At 34.4% G+C, this 27,719-nt stretch overlaps 1 protein-coding gene across 4 annotated transcripts in view; it reads left to right on the top strand.

The window, feature by feature from the left end:
- Positions 1–27,719, top strand: part of nej (CREB binding protein nejire) — a 481,376-nt gene that overhangs the window by 224,774 nt on the left and 228,883 nt on the right. For all 4 annotated transcript variants that reach the window (XM_090394332.1, XM_090394330.1, XM_090394331.1 and 1 more), the window contains 4 exons: positions 247–364; positions 507–666; positions 14,925–15,349; positions 26,379–26,468. In XM_090394332.1, the coding sequence (XP_090250458.1) occupies positions 247–364; positions 507–666; positions 14,925–15,349; positions 26,379–26,468 (793 nt within the window). The remainder of the gene's footprint in view (positions 1–246; positions 365–506; positions 667–14,924; positions 15,350–26,378; positions 26,469–27,719) is intronic.

Here is a 27,719-nt window from a genome sequence, read left to right as displayed (position 1 = left end):
CTGAGGACTGGCCATTCTCACAGGAAAGTGAGAATGGCTTGTAAACTGACATATGTCAGACCTCTGCACCCATGAGGGCATGTGGGCATATGACAATATGCTATATTTTAAAAAATACTTCAAAAACATTCTCAGGTTAATTACTGGAGACATTCTTTGTATAATTCTTTGTTCTCTTTTGAAAATTGGTAATAGCATTTTATTTAAAAATGCTTCATCTTAATGTTTTTGTATCTCATTTTTTAGAGTGCAAGCAATATTTCCAACAACTGATATTTCAGCATTACAAGATAAGAGAATGTTCAATCTAGTCGCATATGCCAAGAAAGTTGAAGGTGATATGTATGAAATGGCAAACAGCAGGGTAAGTATTTTTCATGTATCCTGCTTGATAGCCCATGTATGTACAGTATATGACTGTTAAAACAAAAAAAAATTTCCCTGTTAAAATTGTAATAGAAATTAGTGAATTATATGCTTAAAAATTACTCATCTTTCTGTTTCAGGAAGAATATTATCAACTTTTGGCCGAAAAAATTTATAAAATACAAAAAGAACTTGAAGAGAAAAGACAAAAAAGGAAAGAACAGCAACAAATGCAGCAAATTCAGCAGATTGGTACTATGGCTACACTAATAAGTAATACTCAAGGTACTCATAGTCCCAGTAAGTAAAATATTAATACTTATGTACTTGTTTTATGTGAAATTTCCTTACTTTGTATCTGAAAGCATCTTTTTCCCCACACAGTTCCTTAGGTAACGAGAAAGAAATTATATGTACAACTTTACTTAACAGTTTGAACCGGTTAAACCTGTATACTACTAAATATTACCATTACCATAGTATTTAGCAATACAGTATATGGTGATGTTTGTACGTATTACTCATGTTGGTATTTCATCATGATGGTACAAACAACATGATGAGATTTCATGTTGTCTGGGGCATTGCCTTGGTTAAACAAGCCCTCCCCCTCTGTTTTCGTCAGGGAACAGGTTGAACAGTGAAAATTCAGCTAATTCAACTAGCTCTAACTCAGTATCTATAAGAAGAATAATAAACCCAACATCAGAAGAACCGAAGATGGGAACCATCAATATAAGGAGTATTAATGGAAAGGAAATGAAACATTCAGTAGAATTGGAAAAGTACCACATGGGCATTTTGCCATTATTGAGACAAAGACAAAAACAGGCTAGATCTTATTAAATAATAAATATAGGATATTGATCAAGGAAAGGACAGGAAGGAGTAGCGATAGCATTCAACACCAAACATGAAGATAAACTTCTTGATTGGAAGATAGTTTCAAGTAGAGTTATGTGGGCAAACTTCAAAATGGAGACATGGACAAGGAAATTGAAAAAGTGGTCCTTATTGGAGATCTGAACAGCAGAGTATAGGAAATGAATCCCACCACGCTCATATTGAAACAATTTGGGAAAATTTGGAGAAAAGGGCAAAACTAATAATGGTAAGTAACTGAGAGAGACCTCCACATAGCCTTTAAAGGAATGCAGAGAACCGACCAGGGCTTCTGACCTAATGTCCAATCCTCACCTTCTCGTGGTGCACCCTGTTGGGTATCTACTTGGATACTGAACGAACGAGGATGGGCTGGCAGTTTGGGATTTAGCCAACCAAATTGTATTCTTATTGGTTAAACCAAAATAAAAATTGATAGTACAATATGACAAAATTTCATGCCGGCTAGGGTCGCCCGGTTAAACAAGGCCACCGTTGTTTTCACCAGGGAACCAGGGCGAACAGCGAAAAGTCAGCTACTGGAACAAATCTGAAAACACACCCCAACTCAACATCACCAGAGTTAAAGATCGGTACTATCAACATAAGAAGCCTGAATGGCAAAGAAATGGAGCTACCTGAGGAATTAGATAAGTACCAGATTGACATAATAGGGGTGACTGAAACAAAAAAGATAAAAACTGGTGAGATCTTTCTGAGCAATAAATACAAAATGTTTATTCAGGCAATGACAATCAAGGAAAAGAAGGAGTAGCCATAGTATTCAACACTAGATATGAGGCTAATCTTCTTGAATGACAGGCAGTCTCAAGTAGAGTGATGTGGGCAAATATCAGAATGGGGAACTGGACAATGAGACTTATTTGTGCCTATGGTTCCACAGAAGGCTCTACTAAGGTAGAAGGTGGAGGAATTCTTTGAGGCTTTAGAGAAAGCAACTGACACAATGAAAAAGGAAAAGTTGGTCCTTGTTGGGGATCTAAATAGCAGAGTAGGAAATGATTGTCAGACATACAAAAATGTTTTGGGAAAATTTGGAGAAAAGAGCAAAGTTAATAATAATGGCATATACCTGTTGGATTTCTGCTCAGGAGATGGATTGGTTATTACTTACACCATGTTCCAACATAAAAATGTGCACAAATTCACATAGAGAGAAGAGGCAAGGAATAAGAAAAGTCTCATTGACTATGTTATTGTTGATAGTGATGTTTTCTCCCTGGTGCAGGACACCAGAGTGTACAGAGGATTTGAAATTGGAAGTGATCGCTATTTAGTCTTGAGCAGGATAAAATTGAATTTCATATTGAAAAGAATAACATGTAAGAAAGTTTTAAAGCGAATAAAAGTTGAGCAGCTCTCAGATGTGAACTGTAGACTAATATATACAAAGATTATTGGAAAAAATGAAAGAGTTTGAGAACAGGAATTAAACCTTGGAGATTCAGTGGCAAGGCTTGAAAAAAGCCCTGATTGATTCAGCTAGAGAAGCATGTGCTGAAGTTGTCTGCAAGGGTAGGAAAATTAGAACTCCATGATGGACACAGGAAGTTAAAGAGGCAGTGATGGAAAAGAAGAAAGCATATCAAAAGTTCCTGGCAAATAAGTCAGCTTGTGATATTAGAGAATACAGAGACAAATGCAAGAATGCTGAACACTGTGTAAAACTAGCTAAACAAAAGTCATCGGAGGACTTTGGAAAGAATATAGAATATAAATATCAAGAAGGTGGCAAAATATTCTGGAGGTTGTTGAAGAAGCTTAGGAATGGAGGAAAGAGTGTTGTAAAAGGAGTTAAAGATGATAAAGGTGACATGAAAACGGGAGAAAAAGATATCCTTGAAGTATGGAGTAATTACTTTGAAAAACTGCTAAACGATGACAGCACAGTGGTAAAAAAACACTGACCAGTCATGCAGTCAGGAATATATATCCATACTTGAAGTAGAAAAAGCCATCAAAGGCTTGAAATGTGGAAAGGCAGCAGGAGTAGATGATATTCGACCAGAATTGCTGAAGTATGGTGGTATAAAAGTCTTACAGTGGCTGCACTGCATAGTTCAGAAAGCCTGGAAGGAGGGATGAATTCCCAATGATTGGAGTAGAGCTCTCATAGTACCCATATATAAAAAGGGAAATAAAACTGAATGTGAGAATTACAGAGGTATTTCCCTACTGAGTGTTCCTGGCAAGATCTATGCAATTATACTTGAGAAACAGTTGAGAAGAATTGTGGAAGAAAAGCTTGGTGAAGAACAAGCTGGATTCAGGCCAAATAGAGGCTGTCAGGATCAGATCTTCACTTTACGACAAATAGTCGAGAAAGCATGGAAATATAACAAAGATCTGTATTTAAGTTTTGTCGATTGGTACCTTGTGAAAAGTCATATCACAAGGTACCAAGAGAGAAGCTATTCAATATGCTACAGTTATAAGGTGTCAATGGGGCATTATATCAAGCAATACTTAGTCTTTATTTGAGTTGTAAGTCAGCAGTTAAAATTGAAGGAAGTACAGGAAGATGGTTTAATGTTAAATCTGGTGTGAGACAAGGATGTACATTATCTCCTCTGTTATTCATTATCTATATGGATTGCATTATGAAGGAAAGTGGTATTAAACATGATATCAAAATTGGAGATGTTAATGTCAGCTCTTTGCTTTATGCGGATGATGTTATACTTCTAAATAAATCCGCTACAAGTCTGCAAGATTCTCTGACTAAATTGAATAACTGTTGTAATAGATATGGTATGAAGGTCAGCAAAAAAATGACAAAGACAATGAAAATAGGCAGAATCATTGAAAATGTCGACTGTTTTGTGAATGGAGAACCTTGGAACATGTAAAACATTTCATTTCAGCTACTTAGGCACGATTTTTGGTGAAGATGGTAAATTAAATATAGAAATAGACAACAGAATCAGCAAAGCTAGTATGGTGGGAAGTCAATTGAATAAATTCATATGGAATAAGAGAGAAATTATGGATCTGAGAGCTGGGTCAGAACTAAAACACTTGACCAAAGACTAGAGACCGCAGATACGAGAGTCCTGAGAAAGATTAGAGGCGTGAACAGATGGCATCAATGCCAGTATCATATTAAAAACAAGGATATTAGGAAAAAACTTGACATTGTCAGCATCCAAGAATGTGTTAGCAGAGCTAATCTCAGGCGGTATGGTCACTTAAACAGAATGGGCAAAGAAAGATTAGCAAAACAAGTGTTCTCTGCCAGGTTGGCAGGAAAACGACCCAGAGGAAGACCAAGATATAGGTGGATTGATACGGTACAAAGTGCCTTAGATGATAGAAATATAATATCTGATAATGTTGGAGTCTTGACAAGTAACAGACTGATTTGGAGGAAAATTGTAGATAGGAAGTTAGTAAAGATGTAAATTTTTTTTCATGTAGTACTATCATATCCTGTACACCCTTGAGGGTACATGGCAGGAATTTGATGATGATGATGAAGTATTTACTTTACTTCTGCTCAGGACATGGACTAGTCATTACTCTAACACTATGTTTAAACATAAAGATGTGCACAAGTTCACATGGAAAGAAGAAAGCCTCATTGACTACATCATTGTTGATAGTGGTATCTTCAAGCTCATTCAGAAGATGAGTGTACAGAGGATTTGAAATTGGAAGTGACCATTACTGAAATTGAAAGCAGGATAAAAATGGATATCACACTGACAAGAACGATATAAAAAAAGTTTTAAAAAGAATTAAAGTTGAGCAGCTACACTTGACTATACAAACATTATTAAAGAAAAAATGAAACTAATTGAAAACAAGAACCAAAACTTGGAGTCTCAGTGGCAAATTTATTGATTCAGCTAAGTAGGTATGTGGTTGTGAAGTTGTCTCCAAGGATTAAAAAAAAATAAGCGCACCATAGTGGACACAAGAAGTTAAAGAAGCAGTCCTGGAAAAGAAGAAAGCATACCAAAAGTTCCTAGCAAATAAGTCAGCAAATGCCCTAAAAGAATACAGAGAAAAATGTAAGAGAACTAAGCTATGTGTGAAAAGTAGCTAAACAAAAGTCATGGAAAGACTGGTAAGAGTATGGAAATAAATATCAGGAAGGTGACAAAATGTTCTGGAGGCTATTGAAGAAGCTTAAAAATGGAGGAAAGAGTACTTTAAAAGGAATCGAAGATAATAAAGGTGACATGAAAACTGAAGATAAGGATATTCTAGAATACATAGTCTATATTTAAGTTGTTGGTCAGCAGTTAGAATTGAAGGAAATACAAGAAGATGGTTTGATGTGAAATCAGGAGTAAGACAAGGATGCATATTATCTCCACTTTTATTCATCTATATGAATCACATTATGTAAGAAAGTGATATTAGAAATGTCAAACTTAGCACTTTGCTTTATGCAGGTGATGTACTCCTAAACACATCTAATGCAAGTCTCCAGGATTCACTAACTAAATTTAATAACACCTGTAACAAATTTGGTGTGAAAATCAGCAATAAAAAGACCACAACTATGAAAATAGGCAGGAGCATAGAAAATTTTCTATGGCAGGTTAAATCTGGAAATAGACAACAGCATAAGCAGAGCTAGTATGATGGGTAGCCAACTGAATAAATTTATATGGAATAACAGAGAAATTAGCCAAAACACCAAACGAGCAGTATAGAAGATGGTGTTTAAAACAGTTATGGATCTGAGAGTTGGGCTAGAATAAAGCACTTGATGAAAGATTAGATACCAGAGATATGTGGTTTCTGAGAAAAATTAGAGGAGTGAACTGATGGTTTCAATGACAGAATCATACTTGATATTACGAGGATTCAAGAATGTGTCAACAGAGCTAATCTGAGGTGCTATGATTACTTAAATAGAATGGGTGAGGAAAGGTTAGCAAAACTGTGCCCCACTTATTGAAAGCTTGAAGTGGCTTGAAAAGTCCCAGGTGTTTGATGGCAGGAAAGAGGTCCAGAGAAAGACTTCTGATTCGATCAGAAGTGCCTTAGAATAACGAAATATTAGTTATGACAATATTGGAGGGCTCATAAGTAATAGATTGACTTGGAAGAAAATTGTTGATAGGAGATTAATAATAATATGAACTTAATCATCTAGGAATCGTGTTGGCTGTCATAGTAACCTGAACACCCCTTTGGGGTAAATATCAGGAAATCGATGATGGTATTTCAAAATCAGTGACAACAGATATGGTATGAAAACTAGCAAAAACTGTAATTGCTGTTTTCATTATTTTATCAAAATCAAGTCTGCATTATTAGAGAAATGATGCACTGCCATATAGATTTGTGCACACAGGCACACATGGGTAAGAGAGATGAATGCAGGAAAAAGTGAAGAAAGAAGCCCTCTGCTGGTGTAGTTAGCTGTTGGGCTTTGATCACCTTAGGATTCATCTCCTAAACATCAGGAGCACAGGCTGATTCATGAATGGTAATGGCTTCTTTTCAGTGTTATATGGGAGATAGATTCAAGTAATCTGCTCCAGTTTCAAAATGCAAAATTACAAATTGTCCAGTGGTCCATTAAAGGTGCTGTAATACAATAACAGACTTCTTTGAGTCATTAGTGAGTGATCTTCTTATCCTGTCATTATTAAAAAAAAAATCAACTTAATACATATGATCTTGTATGAACATCAAATTAAATATTCTTATTTTGGATAACTGTAATTCAAATTTCAGAAATTGACATGAAGAAAGTCTTCAAGATTTCTTGAATAATTTGTGAATTTAAAATTGTGATTCCTGCTGTTTGGTACAAACGAATAGCAGTTTTGCTGTGGTTATGCTATGCAGATTACATAATTTTTGAAGCCACCATATCAAATGGCTCTTCATTGTGACTCCTTGAAGATTATTTATGTAAGCACTCTTGTGAAAATTTTCAGTACCAGCCAAATCTGAACAAGACTGATTCTGTGTCAGTTGCTCACATTTGGAATGGTTTGCTGGCTTATTTGGCTGAGTGGTTAAGTATATCCACTCTCCAGCTAACATGCTGTGGATTCAATTCATGCCCCACGCAAGAATGTTTGTGATCGTCTTTAGATGGTAAATGAATTTCATTGCCCTGTGTGAGACAGCTGCCCCACTTTTTGAAAGCCTGTGAAGTGGGAGCCACATAAAAAAAAAAAAAAAAGCTTATCCTGATAATGAACATTTAATTTGCTAATCTTAAATTAATTTCTTTTTCTATATTTAGGAAATTTCTTACATAATTCCTGGTATTTCTGTCATAATTCTCTAATTGACTAGATTTTTAATGCTTACTCTTTACTCTGACAATACTAATGTTGATTAGCACCCGCCAGAGCAAACTAATGGTAACGTTTGGTTTTAATCTCACCATTAGATATGATATAACATCTATGTTTCTCTCCATTTCATTAAAATAATGGATTACTTCAGTAAATAATATTAACCCTGGATATCAATAAAAAGTGCACATAAATTCACAGGACAAGAATGCCAACTCTTATGTTATTGATGACAGTTATAATTTTATTGGTTCTTGATACAAGAGTATGTAGGCATTTTGAAATAGGAGTGACCACCATTTTAGTTTTGATCATTGAGTGACTCAGTTAGGGAAGAATGTAGTTAAGTCATATATTAAGATAGAAAGATAGTAGAAAGGTGTGTGGTCGACTGAAGTAAACTTTTAAGATAAAGATTTCTTCTTTTTCTGGAGGCTATTCCAGAAAAATATACGAAGAATATAGAAGATAAATACATTAAGATAGCAAAATTGTTGTGGAACTTGTTCAGAAACAAAAATGGAAGGTATGGATATCTGAATAGTTAGAATAATTGCTTTGAAAATTTATGAAATGAAGATTAACTTCATTTAACACCGAAAGAAAATATATTAGGAATGCAGTACAGGTATCCCTCGATGTTACCGCGTTAATCAAATCTAATAAACAATGGGAAAAGTTGCAATTCGTCCATGATCGATTACTGTATTAATAATTTTGTTTTATATGGTACTCTTTTAGGAAAGATAAAAAATGAATGCAAAGTAAATGTTCAATAAATACTTGTACCTACATTATTTACTGCAATTATTTTATCAAAAGAAGTTATCAAGAGTCGTTTGAACAGTTTTAGTTTTTTTCTTATCAGCATAAATTCTACTAAAAAGCAAAATGACTCTCTAGACCTATGCAAACAAGCAATAAATATAATACTGCAAATATAATACATGATGGTACAGATTAAGTGGATATTGAATCCAACATTATTTCATAGCTGAATAGAAACTACAAGAGTTTCATGCTGAATATATAGAAACTAAAAGTTTCGGCAGATGCAAGCATAAGCAAACTTATGGGCAACTCATAGTAAAGGTGGAGTAAGCTCCGGATCACTTTCCTTAGTATTTTCCATAATGTAAAGCACATCTGCTAGAGGACATGTATGATAAATAAGCCTTTGGCTCTCTATTTCAGTAATACATGATGGTTTATTTATTTTCAGTTACAAATCTAGAAATTATTGAACAAAGAATAAAAAAAAAATTAACCATACTATATACTGACATCGGAAGTCGCGGTATATCTCTCTCTCTCAGATACAATTTACTGTCAAATATCACAAACCTTTACATAATGCGTTAAACCAAACTGACAGCAAAAAACAGTGCGGAATAGCACTCTTAACATATGAATGCACAGCTACTCATAACCTCCAAGCTATACACTGAATTATGTAAGAATATTTGTATTAAACATTTTGAATGTATCTGTCAGATCAGCTGCAAGCTCCGCAGGGTTAAAGACGCATTAATCAAAATTTTTGCCGCGTATATCAAAGGAATTGCCACAGTTAATTTCGCCATGTTAATCAAATCCCACGTTAAGCAAAACTGCGTTAAGCAAGGGATACCTGTAATTGAGTGCATTTCAGGTGTGTGTGGGGGGTGGGGGAAACTGTTCAAAATGTGGAAATAGAGCTGGAGTACATAAATATTTGAATAGCAGTTCCAAAATATATAAGGTATAAAATTTTTATACACTGCATAATTGACAAGGTGAAATTCCTGATGATTGGAGAGTTTTTTCCCCATCTATAAAAAAGAGTTAAAACTATATAAGAATTTCCAGCTGTGTTCAAAGTACCTTCATGCAAGCATACTTAGAAGAATCTAGAGTTAGGCCTCTTTGTTCTTTTCGAAGTTCATCACTTTTCCGATATATTCAAGGCAATGCACAAAATACAGGAATAGTGTTATAAAATCACATCAGCTGTTCCAGTTATGTTAAAAATCCTGTCTGTTGCACCATTTATGTTCTATCTCCATAGAGAGAGAGACTGTTTTATTACAAAGTGATAGGTACGTTACAAGAGTTTGTCCAATTGGTGCAGTGATTTTTAACTTTGTTCCTTTTAGAATCCAGGAAATAATTGACTCGAGACCAAATTAAAACACACACACACACACACACACACACACACACACATGGAAAATATAATTAAATGAATAACTGTAAAACTTATAGGATCCAAGGCCATCTGAAAAAGAAACTTTACTTTGAGATCTCTATCTTTAGAGGATAAATTCATTCTCTCACCAACTCATTCTATTAATAGTTTGTTTTAATGTGCTTAATCAGTCTATTGGATAACATCTTGTTTTCCACAATAAATTCCTTCAAACAATAAATGTACATGAGTCAGTTCTTTATTAGGCGTTTTCTCAAAACATAAAACTTCTTATTAACTTCCCTGGGATTATGCAGTGTTTCCTCATTTAGCATAAATTGTTCATTCACCCCTCACTATTTCACTGGAGCATATTCTTACCTCAGGCAGTTTTATTACATGATGCACAAAATCAATAATTCATTACCAGAGAAAAACAGTTTTCTTTATTACTTTATAAACATTGTATCAAAGTAGAACTCTTCATTAAAGTCACTTTTCAGGTTCAGATTCCTGTAATTACATCACTTGTTCCAATAAATTAGTCACCAGCATCATTGAGACAGAAGACAACTTTCCATTTTTTTTTGTTTCTTTGAACATTGAAAGAAAAAATCTACTTAATATCTCCTTTTATTTATTCACTTGTTGACAGACTCACCCTTCCAGTTAAAGGAAGGTATGATTTGAAGGTACCTTGCTACGATTCCCTTTCAGAATCTTCTATTTATATATTCTGACTGTCACGTTTTTTAAACTTCCCTAAAACAAAAATTCTCTGGTCTGCATTCTGAAACTTCCATTCTCTCTCTCTTATTTTCTTCTGTTACCTAGGTACCACCAAACAATCTGTCAGCTGTCAATCGCCCATCAGTCTCCTCAGTGAGCATGTGCACTTGTTCATCTACAGGATGGGCCAAAAGTCACGAAGGGGTTTCAATATTTAATAACTCCTTTATTTTTTGTTTTAAATTTATAATACCATAGCATCATATACAGTATATATAGGAAATAAATTTACACTAGGTGTGAAAAATCAAATCTTGTAAATGGCATCAATTTTCTGCTTAGTATAAACGTGTCCTTTCTAAAGCATTTTTCATGACACCTTAGTGTTTCAGGTTCCAGTGCTCTGATTTCAGCCCGAATATTGTTCTTCAGCTGTTGGAGTGTCTGAGGTTTGTTAATGTAAACTTTTTCTTTGAGACAGCTCCCATAGGAAGAAATCAGGAGTTGTCAGATCTGGAGAATGCGATGGCCAGCTTATGTCGCAACCGCAGGAAATTATTCTTCCCTCAAAAATTTCCCTGAGCAATTGGATTGAGGATAGATGGCATAAAAAAGGCAGTAAAACAAACAATTCCCAAATTTGAGAAGAAAATGAGTAAACCCCTGGATGAATGATAAGATACTTAAAATGATGGTGGAAAGAAAGTAACACAAAAATTGTCCTGAATACAAGAACTTAAACAAGGAGATCAAGAAAGGATGGTGGATTGCAAAAGAACTATGGCTCAATAACAAATGCAAGGAAATTGAACTTCTGGACAAAAAGCACAAAATCAGAGAACTTCATGAAAAAGTTAGGGAGCTAACTAACAAATCTTGCAAAAGGGTAGGCTCTCGTTGCATTGGCGATACCAGTTTAACATCCTAATGGAGAATGACAAAATCAGGGATAGATGGATAGAGTATTCAAAGGAACTCTACAATCATGATAGAATAGATAAGCCAATGCAAGAAGATTTGTAGGGGCCTGGGAAGTAACAAATGCCATTAGGAAACTGAAACTAGGAAAAGCTCCAGGAATGGATGGAATTATGGCAGAATATCTAAAGGCTTTAGATGATAAGGCTATAAGATCACTGACTGACATATGTAACAAAATATACGAAACTGGACACCTTCCAAAAGATTTTAAGCACGCAACGTTCCTACCAATACCTAAAAAATCGAAGACAATCAAATGTGAAGAATACAGAACAATCAGTCTGATCAGTCAGATAGCAAAAGTTATGATATATATCATCCTAGAAAGAAATAAACATAAAATCAAAATGGAAATTAATGAAACGCAATCTGGTTTCAGGAAAATAAAGGAACTAGAGAAGGACTTCAATATTAGAACTATCATAGAAGATATCTGGAGAAGCAGAAAGAAGTCTACTTATCTTTTGACTACATGAAGGCCTTTGACAATATACATGAATACCTAATCAAATGCATCAGAAATTTAGGAGTAGAGATGGTAAAGATACCAGATTACTGATAAATCTATATTGGGAGCAAACTGCCTCAATAAAAATATCGGGAGGAATTCCCAGTAAAGAAGGGTGTCAGACAAGGCTGTGTTCTTTCTCCTATATTGTTCAACCTTTATACTGAAAATATCTTCCAGCAATTAGAAGAATTTAAAGGAGTAGCATAGGAGGCAGGAATATAAACAACTTAAGATATGCAGATGATACAGTACTGCTAGCTGAAAATAAAAAAAGATCTTCAAAACCTACTAGAAGAGATGCTGAAACTAAGTGAAAAATATGAACTTCATTTCAACTTCAAAAAAACCAAACCCATGCTGGTAACAAGAGAAAAAGGGAAAATGCCTGATATAATGTTAAGATCAGAGGAAATACTTTAGATCAAATAGAGAGTTATATATATTTGGGTCAACTAATTACTGAGAATGGAAAGTGTGATAAGGAAATATTAAGAAGAATAGAAATTGCTAGATCAACCTTCATTAGCATGAAAAACATTTTGACCTCAAGGGAAATTCACACAAAAACAAGAATTAGGCTGTCCAAATGCTACGTATGGTCAACACTGCTATATGAAGCAGAAACCTGGACAATATCAAAATATTGTGAAAATAAACTAAAAGCCTTTGAGTTGTGGATCCTCAGAAGAATTCTTAGAATCCCATGGACTGCCAAAAAACTAATTTAGAAATGTTAGAGATGATTGGAGAAGATACAAATCTGTTGAAAACCATTAAGAAAAGGAAAACCACCTACCTTGGTCACATACTAAGGCATGAATCCCTACAAAAAACACTTCTAGAAGGAATGATACAAGGAAAAAGAAGAAGAGGAAGACAAAGAACAGATTGGATGGGAAATATTAAGGACTAGACCTTTTTGTCCTATGAAGAATGCAAAAGAGAAGCACAAAACCATACATGGTGGAAGCTCATGGTAGTCAACCTCCTGGAAGGAGATGATATCTGACAAGACAAGAAAACTATTAAAGTCAACAAACAAAAAAAAAACCAAGACTTGGGATAAAACAGGCAGTAAATCAGAAAACAGTAATTGTATTTTTAGTACTGCATGTATAGATCAAATATGCATTTTATGTGCAATTTTTAGTCACTATGGCAAACCAGTTATGATTTTTGTGAAAAATCATACCCAAATCAATAGTTTTTATATATATCATTATTTTATTACTACATGGGAAATCTATTCAATTATAAAGTATAATCACATAATTTGTCTAGGTATGGCATCAGTTACACATATGTTGATTGAGCTCTCAGTAATCAAATCAATATATAAGATTTTGTTGGCGGCTACCAATCAGTCTTATTTTTTTATATAAAACATAGGATTTATTTTTATGTACTAAGATTAATTTTTATTTACAATGCAAAGTATACAAACCCCCTCCACCCACACGCTACCACAACTGTACTCCAGAGGTACAAGCAAAACAACTTAAATGTATATTTAGCAGGAAATTTGGTAAGTGAAGGTTAGTCGAAAATTTTTTGATTATCTCACATCTGTTCCTTCGGTTCTTTAAACCCAAGAAAACCTGATCTGCAAAGCTGACCTTGTTTTTGAAAATCAGCTGAGGAATAAAGAATTGTGAAGCTTTATGCAAAATCTGCATTTCAAAACCTGTTGAAGTATCCTAGACTTTACTTGAGACTGAAAGAAACAACTGTAGTTTTCTGTATGTTTAATTTATTTCTGATGATTGTCCTCTAGGGAAATTAAAATGAAAACTATATTTACATAAAAAGTAACGTTCAGCACCAGTATATAAAAAATGCAAATGCGACTCTGTTTCTATTTCAAGAGGGATAAGAGGTGGGAAAATACTGATTATAATGATTCTTTGTCTATCTTTTGATGATTTTCTTAGATAATGTGCAGTGGTGTGACTATAAATTTTTAAAATATTTGAAAAAGCAAATGTTATATAAACTTAAAAATAAAAATTGCCAGGACACACACACACAAAGTTGAGTGGTTAATGTATCTGCTGTCCAGCCAAAAGTCTGCAGACTTTTGGCTGGACAGCAGATACACACTTTATCCCGCTGTGGGCATGGATGTTTGTGATTGTCTTTGAAAATGCTAGTGGTGGTGGTGGATAGTAGATGGCGTTGGTGTCGATGATATGGTTCACTGCAGTTGGTGGATTTGAGTAGTGGAGACGGAAAGTTGTAGAGTAGGTGCCCTCCCTCAATGAGTCTTTGGACTTCTTGGAAGTCATATAATAATAAAAATGTGCCTTCTGGCTTGCCTGAAGCATAAGGAACATATAAGGTCAAGTGAACAACTGCCAAATGTGCAATATGTGAAAAATAGCCTAACATGAACATGTCAAATGGTAATTTTTTTTTACATCTACACTCTATAGAAAAGCATGTATAATGAGCTCGGAAATGCTGTATATTTTCTGAAGATTACACTATTAGATCCAGGTTAATAATAATGCAGTTACAGAATGCCATTAAATAACATCCGTTAAAAATATTTTTCATGAACCAATGCAAAATCAGGGGTAAATAATTTTCTTGAATTTTTACTCACCATTTGAAATTTTAACTTAACAGCCTTTGATAATTTGATCACTTAATTATTTGTATATTTTATCTTGTATAATTAGAAATTTTGTGATGACTATGATATTTCAATGCACATTATGCTTTTACCATGTCATCAGAATTGTGGGGGAAAAATTAACTGTTCTTCAGCAGTGGTTCATATTGAAGCATAAAGACTGATCACTTTTATTTCTGTTGACTTTTGACTACTTTAAAAGTATTTTAGATAGAATGCATCAGGAAAATATTTGTTTATATGATTTGTGCTTTATCAAGAGTTTCCTTTGTATTGAATGCATGTATATAATTTGATATATATTTACCTTAAGATGATATAATGGGTATAATGTAAATGCTTAGAAATTTTTATTTTTAGATCTGCCATCTTCAGGAGGAGTATCACAGCCTCATATTCCAAATCTTGCCCTCTCTACTGCTCAGCAACGAATTCCACCACCTAATATTACAGTTCCAAATAATAGCAGTCCAAGAGGAGATTTATTTTCAGTTCCCAGTGGGCAACTACCAAATGTCCTTCCTAGTGGTATGAACATAACTTTAAATCAAAGTCAGTTCCCCCAACCACCACCACCTATTCGAAGTCCTGTTTCTTCAGTTGGTTTGCAGCAGCAGCATTTCAATCTTTCAAATAATTCGGTTACTGCAATGACAACTACTTCTCTAGATATGACATCCATTCCTACTACCCTTCCTGGTGTATCTTTAGCACATTTTAACTCAGCAGCTTTACAGCAAGGACATCCTCAGTTCAGTGATGCATTTAAAACACGACAGTTACCTGTAAGTAAATGTGTGTGTGTGTTCAAAAATTTTCTGTGAAGGTACTTTGGTTATTTCAAATCATAAAAGTAATAGTTTGGAATAGTAGCATATTGGATGCATAGAAATATGTTACTGATTACGTTTTAGCCAATTTCACTATGGCAGATAACACTGCCGGCAGTTCCCAACTTAAGTCAATTCAGACTTACTCTAATAACAAATTTTACTTACCATGCATACGTTACTTGCACGCCACCTGATAGCAGTTCTTCACAAGGCAGACGGCCTATTTATGCACCTTCCTTACTATTCAACATAGACATGCTGTGTATTTGAATTCATGTGTGTTCATAATTTTTAGTGTGTGTGTGTACTGGGGTAGGTGCCATAATGACGGGAAAAAGGAACTGGAAAAGTGAAAAATGTGAACCCATGAATAAATGTATTAAAAATTATTTGCTACTTATCTGATAATTATCTTTTAAAACTGATTTTTATATCATGGAAGGCATTAAAAATGTCAAAGTTTCCTTTACTTTTTATGCACACTACATTCTTGTACATGACCCTTCTGTAATGCAATGCTTTTCATGATGAACATTTCTGCATAACAGCTGTAAAAGACATTTTTAGCATCAATGTGAATGTGGACAAAGTTAATGGAGGATGTGTCCTAAATAGTTCATGATCTTAAAAATACAAAGAGAAATAGATGGCACTTTAAGCCTGTTATCAGTTGCTTTATGAAGAGAAGAAAGAGGCCACTGCTTAGTCATCACTTTGTAATTTCATTCAGAAGGTCATCATCATCAAATTCCTGACATGTACCCTTAAGGGGTGTACAGGATATGATAGTACTACATGAAAAATTTACATAATTATTAACTTCCAATCTACAATTTTCCTCCAAATCAGTCTATTACTTGTCAAGACACCAATATTATCATTATCAGATCTTATATTTCTATCGTCTAAGGCACATTGTACCATATCAATCCACCTATATCTTGGTCTTCCTGTGGGTCGTTTTCCTGCTAACCTGGCAGAGAACACTTATTTTGCTAATCTTTCCTCGCCCATTCTGTTTAAGTGACCATATCACCTGAGATTAGCTCTGCTAACGCATTCCTGGATGCTGACAATATCAAGTTCTTTCCTAATATCCTCATTTTTAATATGATATTGCCATTGATGCCATCTGTTCACGCCTATAATCTTTCTCGGGACTCTCATATCTGCGGTCTCTAGTCTTTGGTCAAGTGTTTTACTTCTGACCCAGCTCTCAGATCCATAAGTTAAAACTGGTTTGAACACTGTCTTGTATACAGCTAATTTAGTGTTCCGACTAATTTCTCTCTTATTCCATATAAATTTATTCAATTGACTTCCTACTATACCAGCTTTGTTGATTCTTTTGTCTATTTCCATATTTAATTTACCATCTTCACTAAAAATCGTGCCTAAGTAGCTGAAATGTTTTACTTGTTCCACAGGTTCCATGTTCACAACACAGTTGACATTTTCAACAATTCTACCTATTTTCATTGTCTTTGTCTTTTTTAATGCTGACCTTCATACCGCATCTATTACAACAGTTATTCAATTTAGTCAGGGAATCTTGCAAACTTGTAGCGGATTTATTCAAAATTATAACATTGTCTGCATAAAGCAAAGAGCTGACATGATATCCAAATCAATATTATTAAACATGATATCCAATTCTGATATCATGTTTAATACCACTTTCCTTCATAATGTGATCCATGTAGATAATGAATAACAGATGGGATAATGTACATCCTTGTCTCACACCAGATTTAACATTAAACCATCTTCCTGTACATCCTTCAATTCTAACTGCCGATTTACAATAATAACTCAAATACAGACTAAGTATTGCTTGATATTATGCCCCATTGACACCATATAACTGTAGCGTATTGAATAGCTTCTCTCTTTGCCCCTTGTCATATGCCTTTTCCAGATCGACAAAATTTAAATACAGATCTTTGTTATATTCCCATGCTTTCTCGACTATTTGTCGTAAAGTGAAGATCTGATCCTGACAGCCTCTATTTGGCCTGAATCCAGCTTGTTCTTCACCAAGCTTTTCTTCCACAATTCTTCTCAACCGTTTCTCAAGTATACTTGCATAGATCTTGCCAGGAACACTTAGTAGGGAAATACCTCTGTAATTCTCACATTCAGTTTTATTTCCCTTTTTACATATGGGCACTATTAGAGCGCTACTCCAATCATCGGGAATTCGTCTCTCTGTCCAGGATTTCTGAACTATGCAGTGCAGCCACTGTAAGACTTTTATACCACCATACTTCAGCATTTCTGATCGAATATCATCTACTCCTGCTGCTTTTCCACATTTCAAGCCTTTGATGGCTTTTTCTACTTCAAGTATGGATATGTATTCCTGACTTTATGCCTGTTGAGTGTTTTTTTATCACTGTGCTATCACTGCTTGTTTCATTTAGCAATTTTTCAAAGTAATTACTCCATATTTCAAGGATATCTTTTTCTCCCATGTTCATGTCACCTTTATCATCTTTAACTCCTTTCACAGCACTCTTTCCTCCATTTCTAAGATTCTTTAACAACCTCCAGAATATTTTGCCACCTTCTTGATATTTATTTTCTACGTTCTTGCCAAAGTCTTCCCATGACTTTTGTTTAGCTAGTTTTACACAGTGTTTCGCTTTCTTACATTTGTCTCTGTATTCTCTAAGAGCCAAAACTGACTTTTTTGCCAGGAACTTTTGATATTTCTTCTTTTCCTTCATTGCCTCTTTAACTTCCAGTGTCCACCATGAGTTCTGATTTTTCTATCCTTGCAGACAACCTCACCACATGCCTAAGGTTGAACAGTCAAAATATTTTTTTCTTTTCTATTTTCTCATATTATTTATTCTTTAGCCACTAGGCTAACCATGCGGTTAGCCTAATGACTATGCGCTTCGCAACGATATGCCTGGGGAAAGAGTGTCCTAGGTTCAATTTCTGCTGACGACGCGAGGCACTCAAGGATCTTCCTCAGCCATAGCCAAGTTAGCCGGTCTTGAGCGTCGTCAGCAAGGTTTTTTCCACCAGTTTATCTGGGGGTTTTCATCCCACAAGCAGGCAAACCGATCCAGTGAACACACACGGATTACAGTCAGGAATACTGACCCAGCCATAAGTCTGATTCGTCAGCTATGCCGGTTCCAAAGCCCAGATAAAATTTATGGGACTGAAATGTGCCGTACCTCTCCTTAAAGGGGACTCACGGCCGTGTACCATCATACGATTATTATTATTCTTTATTATATTCCTTTGCATTAATAATTATACTGAAATCTAATTTGTGTATTCATCCTGTGAATGAAACTAACGAAATAATCTTGTATAATAGGAGTATGATTGAGGAGAGAAGGTTAAATTCTGATTTACATAAAATTAGTTTTATGTAAAGATTGTGTAACATAACTCTTGCTTAAATTCGGGAACTCTTTGTATGTGATCTCATTTCTTATCACAAACTTAAAAGTCTTGACTTAAATCTTAATTTAAAAAAAACAAAAAAACTACTAGAGTGAAATATTCTTTGGTCCCTGTGACTTCCCTATAAGTTTTGTAGAAGTGTTTTTATTATTCTTAATGTAATTATTTAAATAAATGCACTTCATTTCAGCAGATTTTCTCCTGCCCTCATATATTTTTCCAAATCTTCAAAACTCCAGTACATACATAGTTATATGTACTGGAGTTTTGACCCTTGAAGAACACTGGTTTGAAAAGTACGGATCCATTTATACACACTTATTATGAATAAATGTATTGGTAAATTTTTTGGTGATTGGCGACAATTTGAAAAAACTAGTAGTGACGTAGCTTAGAAATATTGAAAAAAATAAAAAGTTGGGTATGTTAGGAATCCATGAAATATATGTAGATACTAGTTTATTTTATCATTTACTATCAAATAGTATACACAAATCTATTATAAAAAGTTAAAATTTATCAAAACTTATGCATATAAACACTTACAGACCATACATGGCCATTTGCAGTCAAGAGAAATGTAAACAAACATAAACATGCAGTGTTAAATCATAAAATTAACTGTTATTAATTAGTTCAATTGATTCATTATCATAAAATAAAATTTTTATAACAATTAATTTTTAGTGTGTAGACTATGCTACCACAAACCAATCATATCGATTGCACTACACAAAGTAATCATATTGCTGCTTCTTCGTTATCACTGCATGAATTGTTATACCTGTAAATAAATATGAATTTATTTTTCACATTATCTTTTCATTTTTGATATCTAGTATTACTAATGCATATAACATCTGCAGTGTGTATCACGTAAGACAATATTGATGTGGGAACTGGCAGACATGATTCATCTTGTAAACGGATGATGTAAACTTATGGTATTGATAAATACAGTACTTACGTATTTAAAATAAGCAAAAATACATTATAAAAGGTATTTTTGCTTCCTTATGATTTTCTTTAATAACATTTTCTTTTCTCTAGCATACTTTATTCTAAGAATATAGTATATATATATTCATACATACCATATAAAATGTGTTAATCAACCCTTTATGTTATTGTAAGTACTAATAAGTAGTTATGTTTTTGGGAGTCAGAAGTTATACATGGATTTTTGAACAATGTGAAAGATCGGTACTCCAACCCATGCTTTGTTCAAGGGTCAACCATACTTGTTATGGTCCCACAATTTCTCAGCTATTTGTTGTAGAGTAAAAATATATCCTTAGAGTACTTGTTTGGCTTGATCCCATCATGTTCTTCCTACAGTTTTTCTTAGTTCCCCTGCCATGCGAGGCACTTGTTTGCAGTGGAGGGGACCTCCAACTGATGGAACTTTTTCCTTTTCATTCTTCCTCTTTTTCTATGCCTTTTTTCATGTATTTCTTCTCTATCTTTCAGACACTGGGATTCAATGGCCGTGTTTGCTGTGCGGTGCAATCCGTGGGCATTGGGAAAGCGGGATCCTGATAGTCTTGCACTACTTTGACTTCTGCTTCAGCAAGATGGGTAGACCTAGATGATCTAGCCAGGATCAGTTGGTTAGTCGGCTTACCTGAAAGAGTCGAGGATGTTGCAGTGTCTCCTTCCCCATGTTCCGGGGACAGAACCCAAGGCTTGCTGTGGTGCTCTTGTAGCATCCAGGGTAACTCTGGCATTCCACTCCCTAGAGCAATCATGGCTTGCCAGATAGTGGACATCCATTGTGGGTGGGGAGCTCTGGTGCCAAACAAAAAACCACTCGAGCATGAATTTGTCATCCTTAATTGTTTCAGCTGTCCTAACAAAATCCCAGCCAAATATTGATACACCTTTTGATAACAGAAGTAAGAAATAAACGACATGATACCAGTACAGATTTTCTAACCATGCAACAGGCGCAAAGCCAATAGAGAAAATGCCTTCATTCAAAAGGGTCCGACAGGTTCTTCCAAAACTGTCAGTGTCCCCATAGAAAAATGTCAGCATCATTCTGACATTTTTGGAAATAGGGTGACCATCCATATGGATCAGGATGTGCTTCAAATCTGTCACTCCTGATCTTTTAAGATGGTCACCTGCTTCTAACCAGAAACATCATCCTTACATTTATACCGCTAAGCCTCCAACATCTGTTAAAACAGGGTATCTCATCTCAAATCTCCTGTTAGACTGGATTAGGGATGTACAGTCTAACAGGACTATCTCAATTGTCCTGTTAGACTGTACATCCCTAATCCACTAACATACTTCAAATGCCAAAAATACGGACATGTCCACACTACCTGTCGTGGCTCTGCCGCCTTCCACATTCTTACCTGCTTTTATTCAGCAATCAATATTAAAATCTGCTCTGCTATCTACTTTTCACTGCTCACATGAGATGTTGATGAAAACATAAATGGGATAATTTTCTCTTGTCAGCACTGTCTTCACAGGAACCATGTCTTCCTACATGGATGATCATATGGAAAATGGACCAGACTGACTGGAATACTTCCAATCTTGCAAAATTTATTATTGAAGCAGTCAGCCAAACACCTGTTAATGAAGCAGTGAAGTATGTTACAGATTGTACTGTCCATGTAGCCACCTCAGCATTTTCAAAAACATCATCCCAGTTTCCACAACATCCAACGCCTCAGTGGAACTGAGAGTACCAAGCAGCCAAAAAAAGATCAACATAAGAGCATGGGATATATTTCATAGATATACAGTGGTACCTCGACTTACAAACATAATTCATTCCTGACCGTGGTTCATATCTCAAAGTATGTATCTTGAAACCCAGTTTTCCATTATATCTTATGGGAAATCAATTAATCTGTTCCCAGATTCAAAAATTCAAAAAAAATTCAAAAAAAAAAAAAAACTATTCTCAACTAAATGAAGAAAATGCAAAGAAATGGAGGAGTGAGAAGGAGCATTTTTGCACTGTAAATATGTATTTTGTATACCATTACATATTAATTTTTATTTATGAAATCTTTGGTTTTACATGATTAGTATGAGAATCCTCTTTCATTAAATTGTAAAAAAAAAAAATTAATTTTCTTGTGGCTGGTTTTGTGGTTCAGGAGTTTTTGATTTGTTGTCATCAGTTGCTTCTTTTGGTCTCTTAGGTGAGGGAGGTTTAAAAAACCTTTCCAACGTTGACTGAATCTGTCATTTCTTTAACACTCTTCTAAAGTGATTAATGACATTGTCATTGAAGATATTGGTGGCTCTAGAAACAACACCTTGATTTGGATGCCACTTGCTAACCAATTCATGCAATTCACCCCAGTGCTGCAATATTTTTTTTACATCACTTGTTGGAATTGCTCCCTTTTTGTTGTCTTCTTCGTCCTCTGAAGACATTTGCTTTTTCCTCCTCATCCCTTTCTTTTTCCTGCTCTCTTCTTAACTCCTGTAACTCTTCAGTGGTCAGCTCAACATTGTGCTCCTCTATGTCTGCTTCATCAACTTCCAAATGCATGGTCTTGCCCAGGGAGATAACTGTATCTACAATGTCAATTTCACTTTCAGGTCCTTCCAATGCAGTTCCTCAGACAGTCGGTTTTGGAGTTCTCACAGAAACATCTTCCCGTGCCTGACTAATAAGACGCAAACAGTGAAGAATATTGAAGTGATTCTTCCAGCCCTGAGGGTTAATTCTATGTCGGTGATAACTTCGAAACATCTTTGGAAAAGAGCTTTGGCATAAAGCTTTTTGAAGTTGGAAATAACATATTGATTCATTGGTTGTAGGAGGGGTGTGCATTAGTATTAGCAAATCTTCAAAATGAGCATAAATTTTGAGTTATTCTGTATATAATAGCCTTCGTATTATATTTTCAACATATCTACGGTTGTTACACACTGGATATTATAGTAATGTGCATCCTAAAAAAAAAAAAAGCGAAGAATCCCTGCTAAAACATCATTGGATATAAATTTTCGATACTAAAAAGATTCACAATCAGAAACTGAGTTATGCAATATAACATCGTTGTTGTTCATAAAACAAAAAAAAAAAAAATCGTTTCTAGAACTGAAATGTGATAATCCATATAACGGTATTTTGCTAGGAAAGAAAGCAAAAGGTCGTATTTATTTCAATAAATATTATTTAAAAATATAAATATGTGACATAATATGTTCAATGCAAACATCTGAAAATTTGCGAAAAAAGTTGTTTCTATATTGGAACAACCAGTGCAACTGTTCCGTTGCGTTGATTTGAAGAATAAATTTATAATACAGCAAATTTGCTACTACTAAATAGATTCATTGCAAAGGCTGATCGATGGTCATATCAGGATTGATTATTTTCAGACGTGAAATTCGTTTCAATTTTTGGAAAGAAACACAATAAATCATTTTAGAGGCAAAAAAGTCAAATATTTTAGGACAGTAAAGAAAATTCCAAGTAAAACAGTGTGTGTGTAAAGACAGGTGACACAAACTGTTAGGAACTAACAGTTAATCCACGAATGGCTTTAAATAGCCATAAAGGGATTAATGGTGAAGGGAGGTAATGGCATGATGAAAGGTACAATGCCGATGAAGTTTTGATCCATGCAGAATGCTATGGTGGGCTGGATATTGCATCCACCTCAGCCGGTAGGAAGGTTAATATATCCTCAGATTCTATTAGTAATTTTCCATTTTCATCTTTGATGGCATTGTTTTTGCTGTTCTTATTAAATTTGAAAGTCAGTTTGTTAATTTCTTTATAGACTTTCTCTATGTTTTAAATAATTCATCTATGTTATTACACTGTTCTTCCAGGTATTCTTTTTTGGCTTGTCTACATTTTCTTGTAATTTGATTTTTAAGATATTTGTATTTGGGCACATCTTCTTCTTTGACAGCATTTTTATATTTTCTTCTTTCATCTGAATACCGAAACAGATACACAAAAAAGCAAATACGTGCAGCGTTCATCATATTTCAGATAAATACGACGTAGTAACAACATTCGTTACACTAGAGACAGTTCAGCGCATGTGCTCAGCTAAACATGCATAAAAAGTTTTAAAAAAAATATATGTAAAACGATCTTTAGTTCATTTGAAAAGAAAATCATCACGGTTTATATCTTGTCTATATTCGTATCTAGAGGTCAAAATGGGATATGAAAAAAGTTTGTATCTCAAAAAGTTCATATGCCGAGCTGTTCATAAGTCGAGGTACCACTGTAACCGGAACAGCTATTTCATGGAAATGGAAGTTTGAATGGGTTCTACTATGAGAAATCCCTCTGCGGGCGAAGATCAAGGAAAGTGTTTTGTTCATTTCCAGTCACTGGAACTGAAATATAAATGACGGTGAACTATTTGATGAAGTTTCTTGTATTAAAAGTCATGTCACCAGTGAAAAGATCGAAGAATGGTGACAAAATGACGAGTCCTGCCGACGTAAATGAGTTGAAAATTTTAAATATTTTGCAGATAAACATGTATCTTTTAAAAACATTTTTTAAAAGTCGTTGAATTTTGCTTATGTCTTCCTGGATCTAATGTCCCCCACTGAACGAGTATTTCCATTAGTGAACAATATGCGGACCGAAACATTGAAAGCATGCATTTATACCAAATGCAACTTTGACATGAATTGTATACAGTTTTATGAATTTTTAAAACACAAACCTGATTTATTAAAAAAAAGTTCATTCTTGTGAAAAGTATCAAAATTAAATTTTTTAAGTAATAATATCATTGTTTAAAATGCTATGTATATGCTTATATTTTACAATAAATGTTATTAAGCTTTTTTAGTTTTAGTGAAACAAATAAAAGCAACCTTGTTTTATTTATTTATTTATTTATTTATTATGAAACAATTTCTGATTTGTTCTTTATTTTCTCCAAAAAATATGATCACTGTACATATAATGCATGTATGAGTTCGCTTGCCAGCTCAAATGCAAACAAGCAGGAATAAAATTCAACCAAGGGTTGAAACTTTTTGTGAGTTGAGCCCGCCAGTAACGAGAAGTTACTTTGGAACGATAAATGATATCCCGTCGTGAATGTGTTAAAACTAAGAAATATATAGTGAATGTTGTTATGACAATTTCAGATGTTATGGAATTCGGTCGAAGAGAATTAGCATTTCAACTCAACACTTGTCAGTTACCTTTGTCTTTGGGTCGTGCGATCTTTTGTTAATACCACACCATAGATGTGGTATTAACCAATCATATGCACGTCTTCATAGCTGCTCTCTCGTGTAAAGCAAAATTTAACTTGTACATATTGTAATAATTAAAAAAAAAAAGTTGAATAATTTATAAGCATATAAAAGGATATCACCTGTAAATCGTTGATGTGCCAGCAAAATTCTCGGATGTGCCCCACCTCTGGCACGCGTGCCATTGGTTCGCCATCTATGGTCTAGAATAATAAAATGCTTTTAAAAGTACTATTAAAACTCATTGGACAGTTTTAGGTAAATAGCAGGTATTGTTGTCACACTGGTATAGGTAACTTTGTAGTGGGACAAGTGTACGACATTCAGTTCTTGGCTGCTTGATAATTCATTTGTTATTTATTATCATTAAGTTGATAATTAGTTTTGGTTCTGTTGTGGTCTTAAGAGGATGTTGTTAATGTCTGTGTATATTGTGAGTAGCATGGAGTAGATTTAGTCTGCATTTGATATCTTGCTCAGTGGATAGGTTACAAATGTTACAAATCTGCTGTGCATGAAATTAAATTTTACACTAACCCACTTATGATATTTGCATATTAGAAAGTTATTACAGCTGTTTTAATCTATTCTGACTTTTATTGTTATTCTTCTTAGGGTAGTCTTTGACTTCTTTCTTGTTTTATTCTATTTGATATTGATGAAATTTCCATTAGATAAATGTATTTGTGTTGTGAAAAGAGTAACTCATGGTACTATTCCTTGAGGAATTATATTTGGCATTTGAATAATCTGATTATTATTTTTACCTATTCTTGTCACATAGTGAACTATAAAAAGTTTTTGAGCTGCTTTATCAGCAAGTACTCTGAAACACCAGACAATAAGTTTTGTGATTCTTTAATGCTTTAAAATATCTATCCAGCCAGATTTGGTCAAGTGGTTAGCATATGTACTCTCCAACCAACAGGCTGTGGGTTTGAATCCCATCAAAAGCAAGGGTGTTTGTGATAATGTTTCAGTGTGTGATGAATTTCATCATACATTGTGAAATCACAGTACAGTCCTGCTTCTTGGAGGCCTAAAGGAACTTGAAAAGTTCCTTGTTTGGAGGCAAGAACAGGATTTCTGGATCAGATAAAAATAGAAAAATCGATAAAAAAAATTGAAAAAATCCTTACCCCAATCAGTATTAATGCACTATAGCTTTATACACTTTCATGGTAGAAATTTAATTAAAAGATCATAGTTAATGTGACATTTGAAGGATTTGTTTTGCATATTTCATTTGGATTAATATTTGACATGCAGTAATTATGTTCATAAAAAGAGAAATAATTAATACTTTAAATAAATCCTCTTTGTCTTACAGATGCAACAACAGCAACAAACCACACCATTAATAAGTCAGACTAGCCAGGGTCAGTTAATTGTAAGCACAGCTAGCCTAACAAACACTCAGGTGAGTGCATATATGTATCATATATATTTATTCATTATCAGTTTCCTAAGTACCCTCAAGGGATGTATACAGGATACTATGGCAGTCTTCTTCCTAGCATTTGTCCTGCTTTAAGGCAAGGTCTACTTGTGTGCATTGCTTCCTCCATACAATCTTAGGCATGCCTCTTGCATTTTCCCTGTTATTGGTGCGACGCCAAGGATTTTACAGTGTTTGGTATTCGGTCGAGTCTGGTGATGCCAAGTGTCCACCTCAGCATTCCCATGGCATGGAGGATTTGCTCGTGTTTCTTTGTTGTTGGCCAGCATTCTGCTCCTTAAATGGCTACTGGTCTGATGACTGTTCTGTAGATCTTTGATTTTAGGTATAGTGGGATCTTCTTATCACAGAGAACTCCACTGACATCGATCTAATCACAGAGAACTCCACTGCCACTTCATCCAGGCAGCATTGGCTCAGGTTTCAGCATCTGTTGTTGTTGTAGTATTGCCATTGGAACTAATGCTGGACCCTAGGTATTTGAGCTGGGTGCTTTTGTTCTGCTCCATGGTAAAAGTATGTACTTTTACCATACATGCTTTTTGATGCTGTGCATAATATCACACCATACATTAGTTGGAAGTAGAATGAAAACAATTCAGATAAGTGACTTAAGCAGCACCTGTTTGTTTATAGGAGTTTCTTTCAAAGAAAGAAAAGAGATAAAAATGAAAACATTCTTTTTTCCCGATGTATGCATTTTCTGCACTAATTCGTGAATATTTGTGGTTTTGATTATTTTTCACTTGGAGTCAAAAAAAAAAGTGTACACAAACATTAAAAAAAAAAAAAAAAATGTATACATGCTTTATTCCTCACCCCAAGCAGCACAGTAATGGATTTCTGTTCTAATTGGATGTATTGCAGGAGGTAGTGTTTAGCAAGGAGATTGTTGCAACCACTTTCCCTCCCTGCATATTAATAATATGTTGTAGATGAACAGTTTATTTTGCAAATAATAAAGTATATCTGAAACCTGATTATGAACTGGGATTTTGTTCTTACTGCAAATAATCACATTGAAATGGCATGTTTTATTCTTGGTGTCTTCTGGCATTGAGTGTCATTTACCAACATGTTTTTCATTAGGATTTTAAATGTTTGTTGCATTTGAAAATAACTATATAATAAAATAAGTTATTATATTATATTTCATTAGTTAATATTGAGAATAGTTTCATATGCTTCATAACATTGTTTGTTTTTTAATAT

This window comes from Typopeltis vanoorti, chromosome 6 (genome assembly GCF_054136105.1).
Source record: "Typopeltis vanoorti isolate ZY-2024b chromosome 6, IOZ_Tvanoo_1.0, whole genome shotgun sequence".
Lineage (NCBI taxonomy): Eukaryota > Metazoa > Arthropoda > Arachnida > Uropygi > Thelyphonidae > Typopeltis > Typopeltis vanoorti.
Note: the sequence above shows the minus strand (reverse complement) of the source record. Positions and strands in the feature narration are given on the sequence as shown.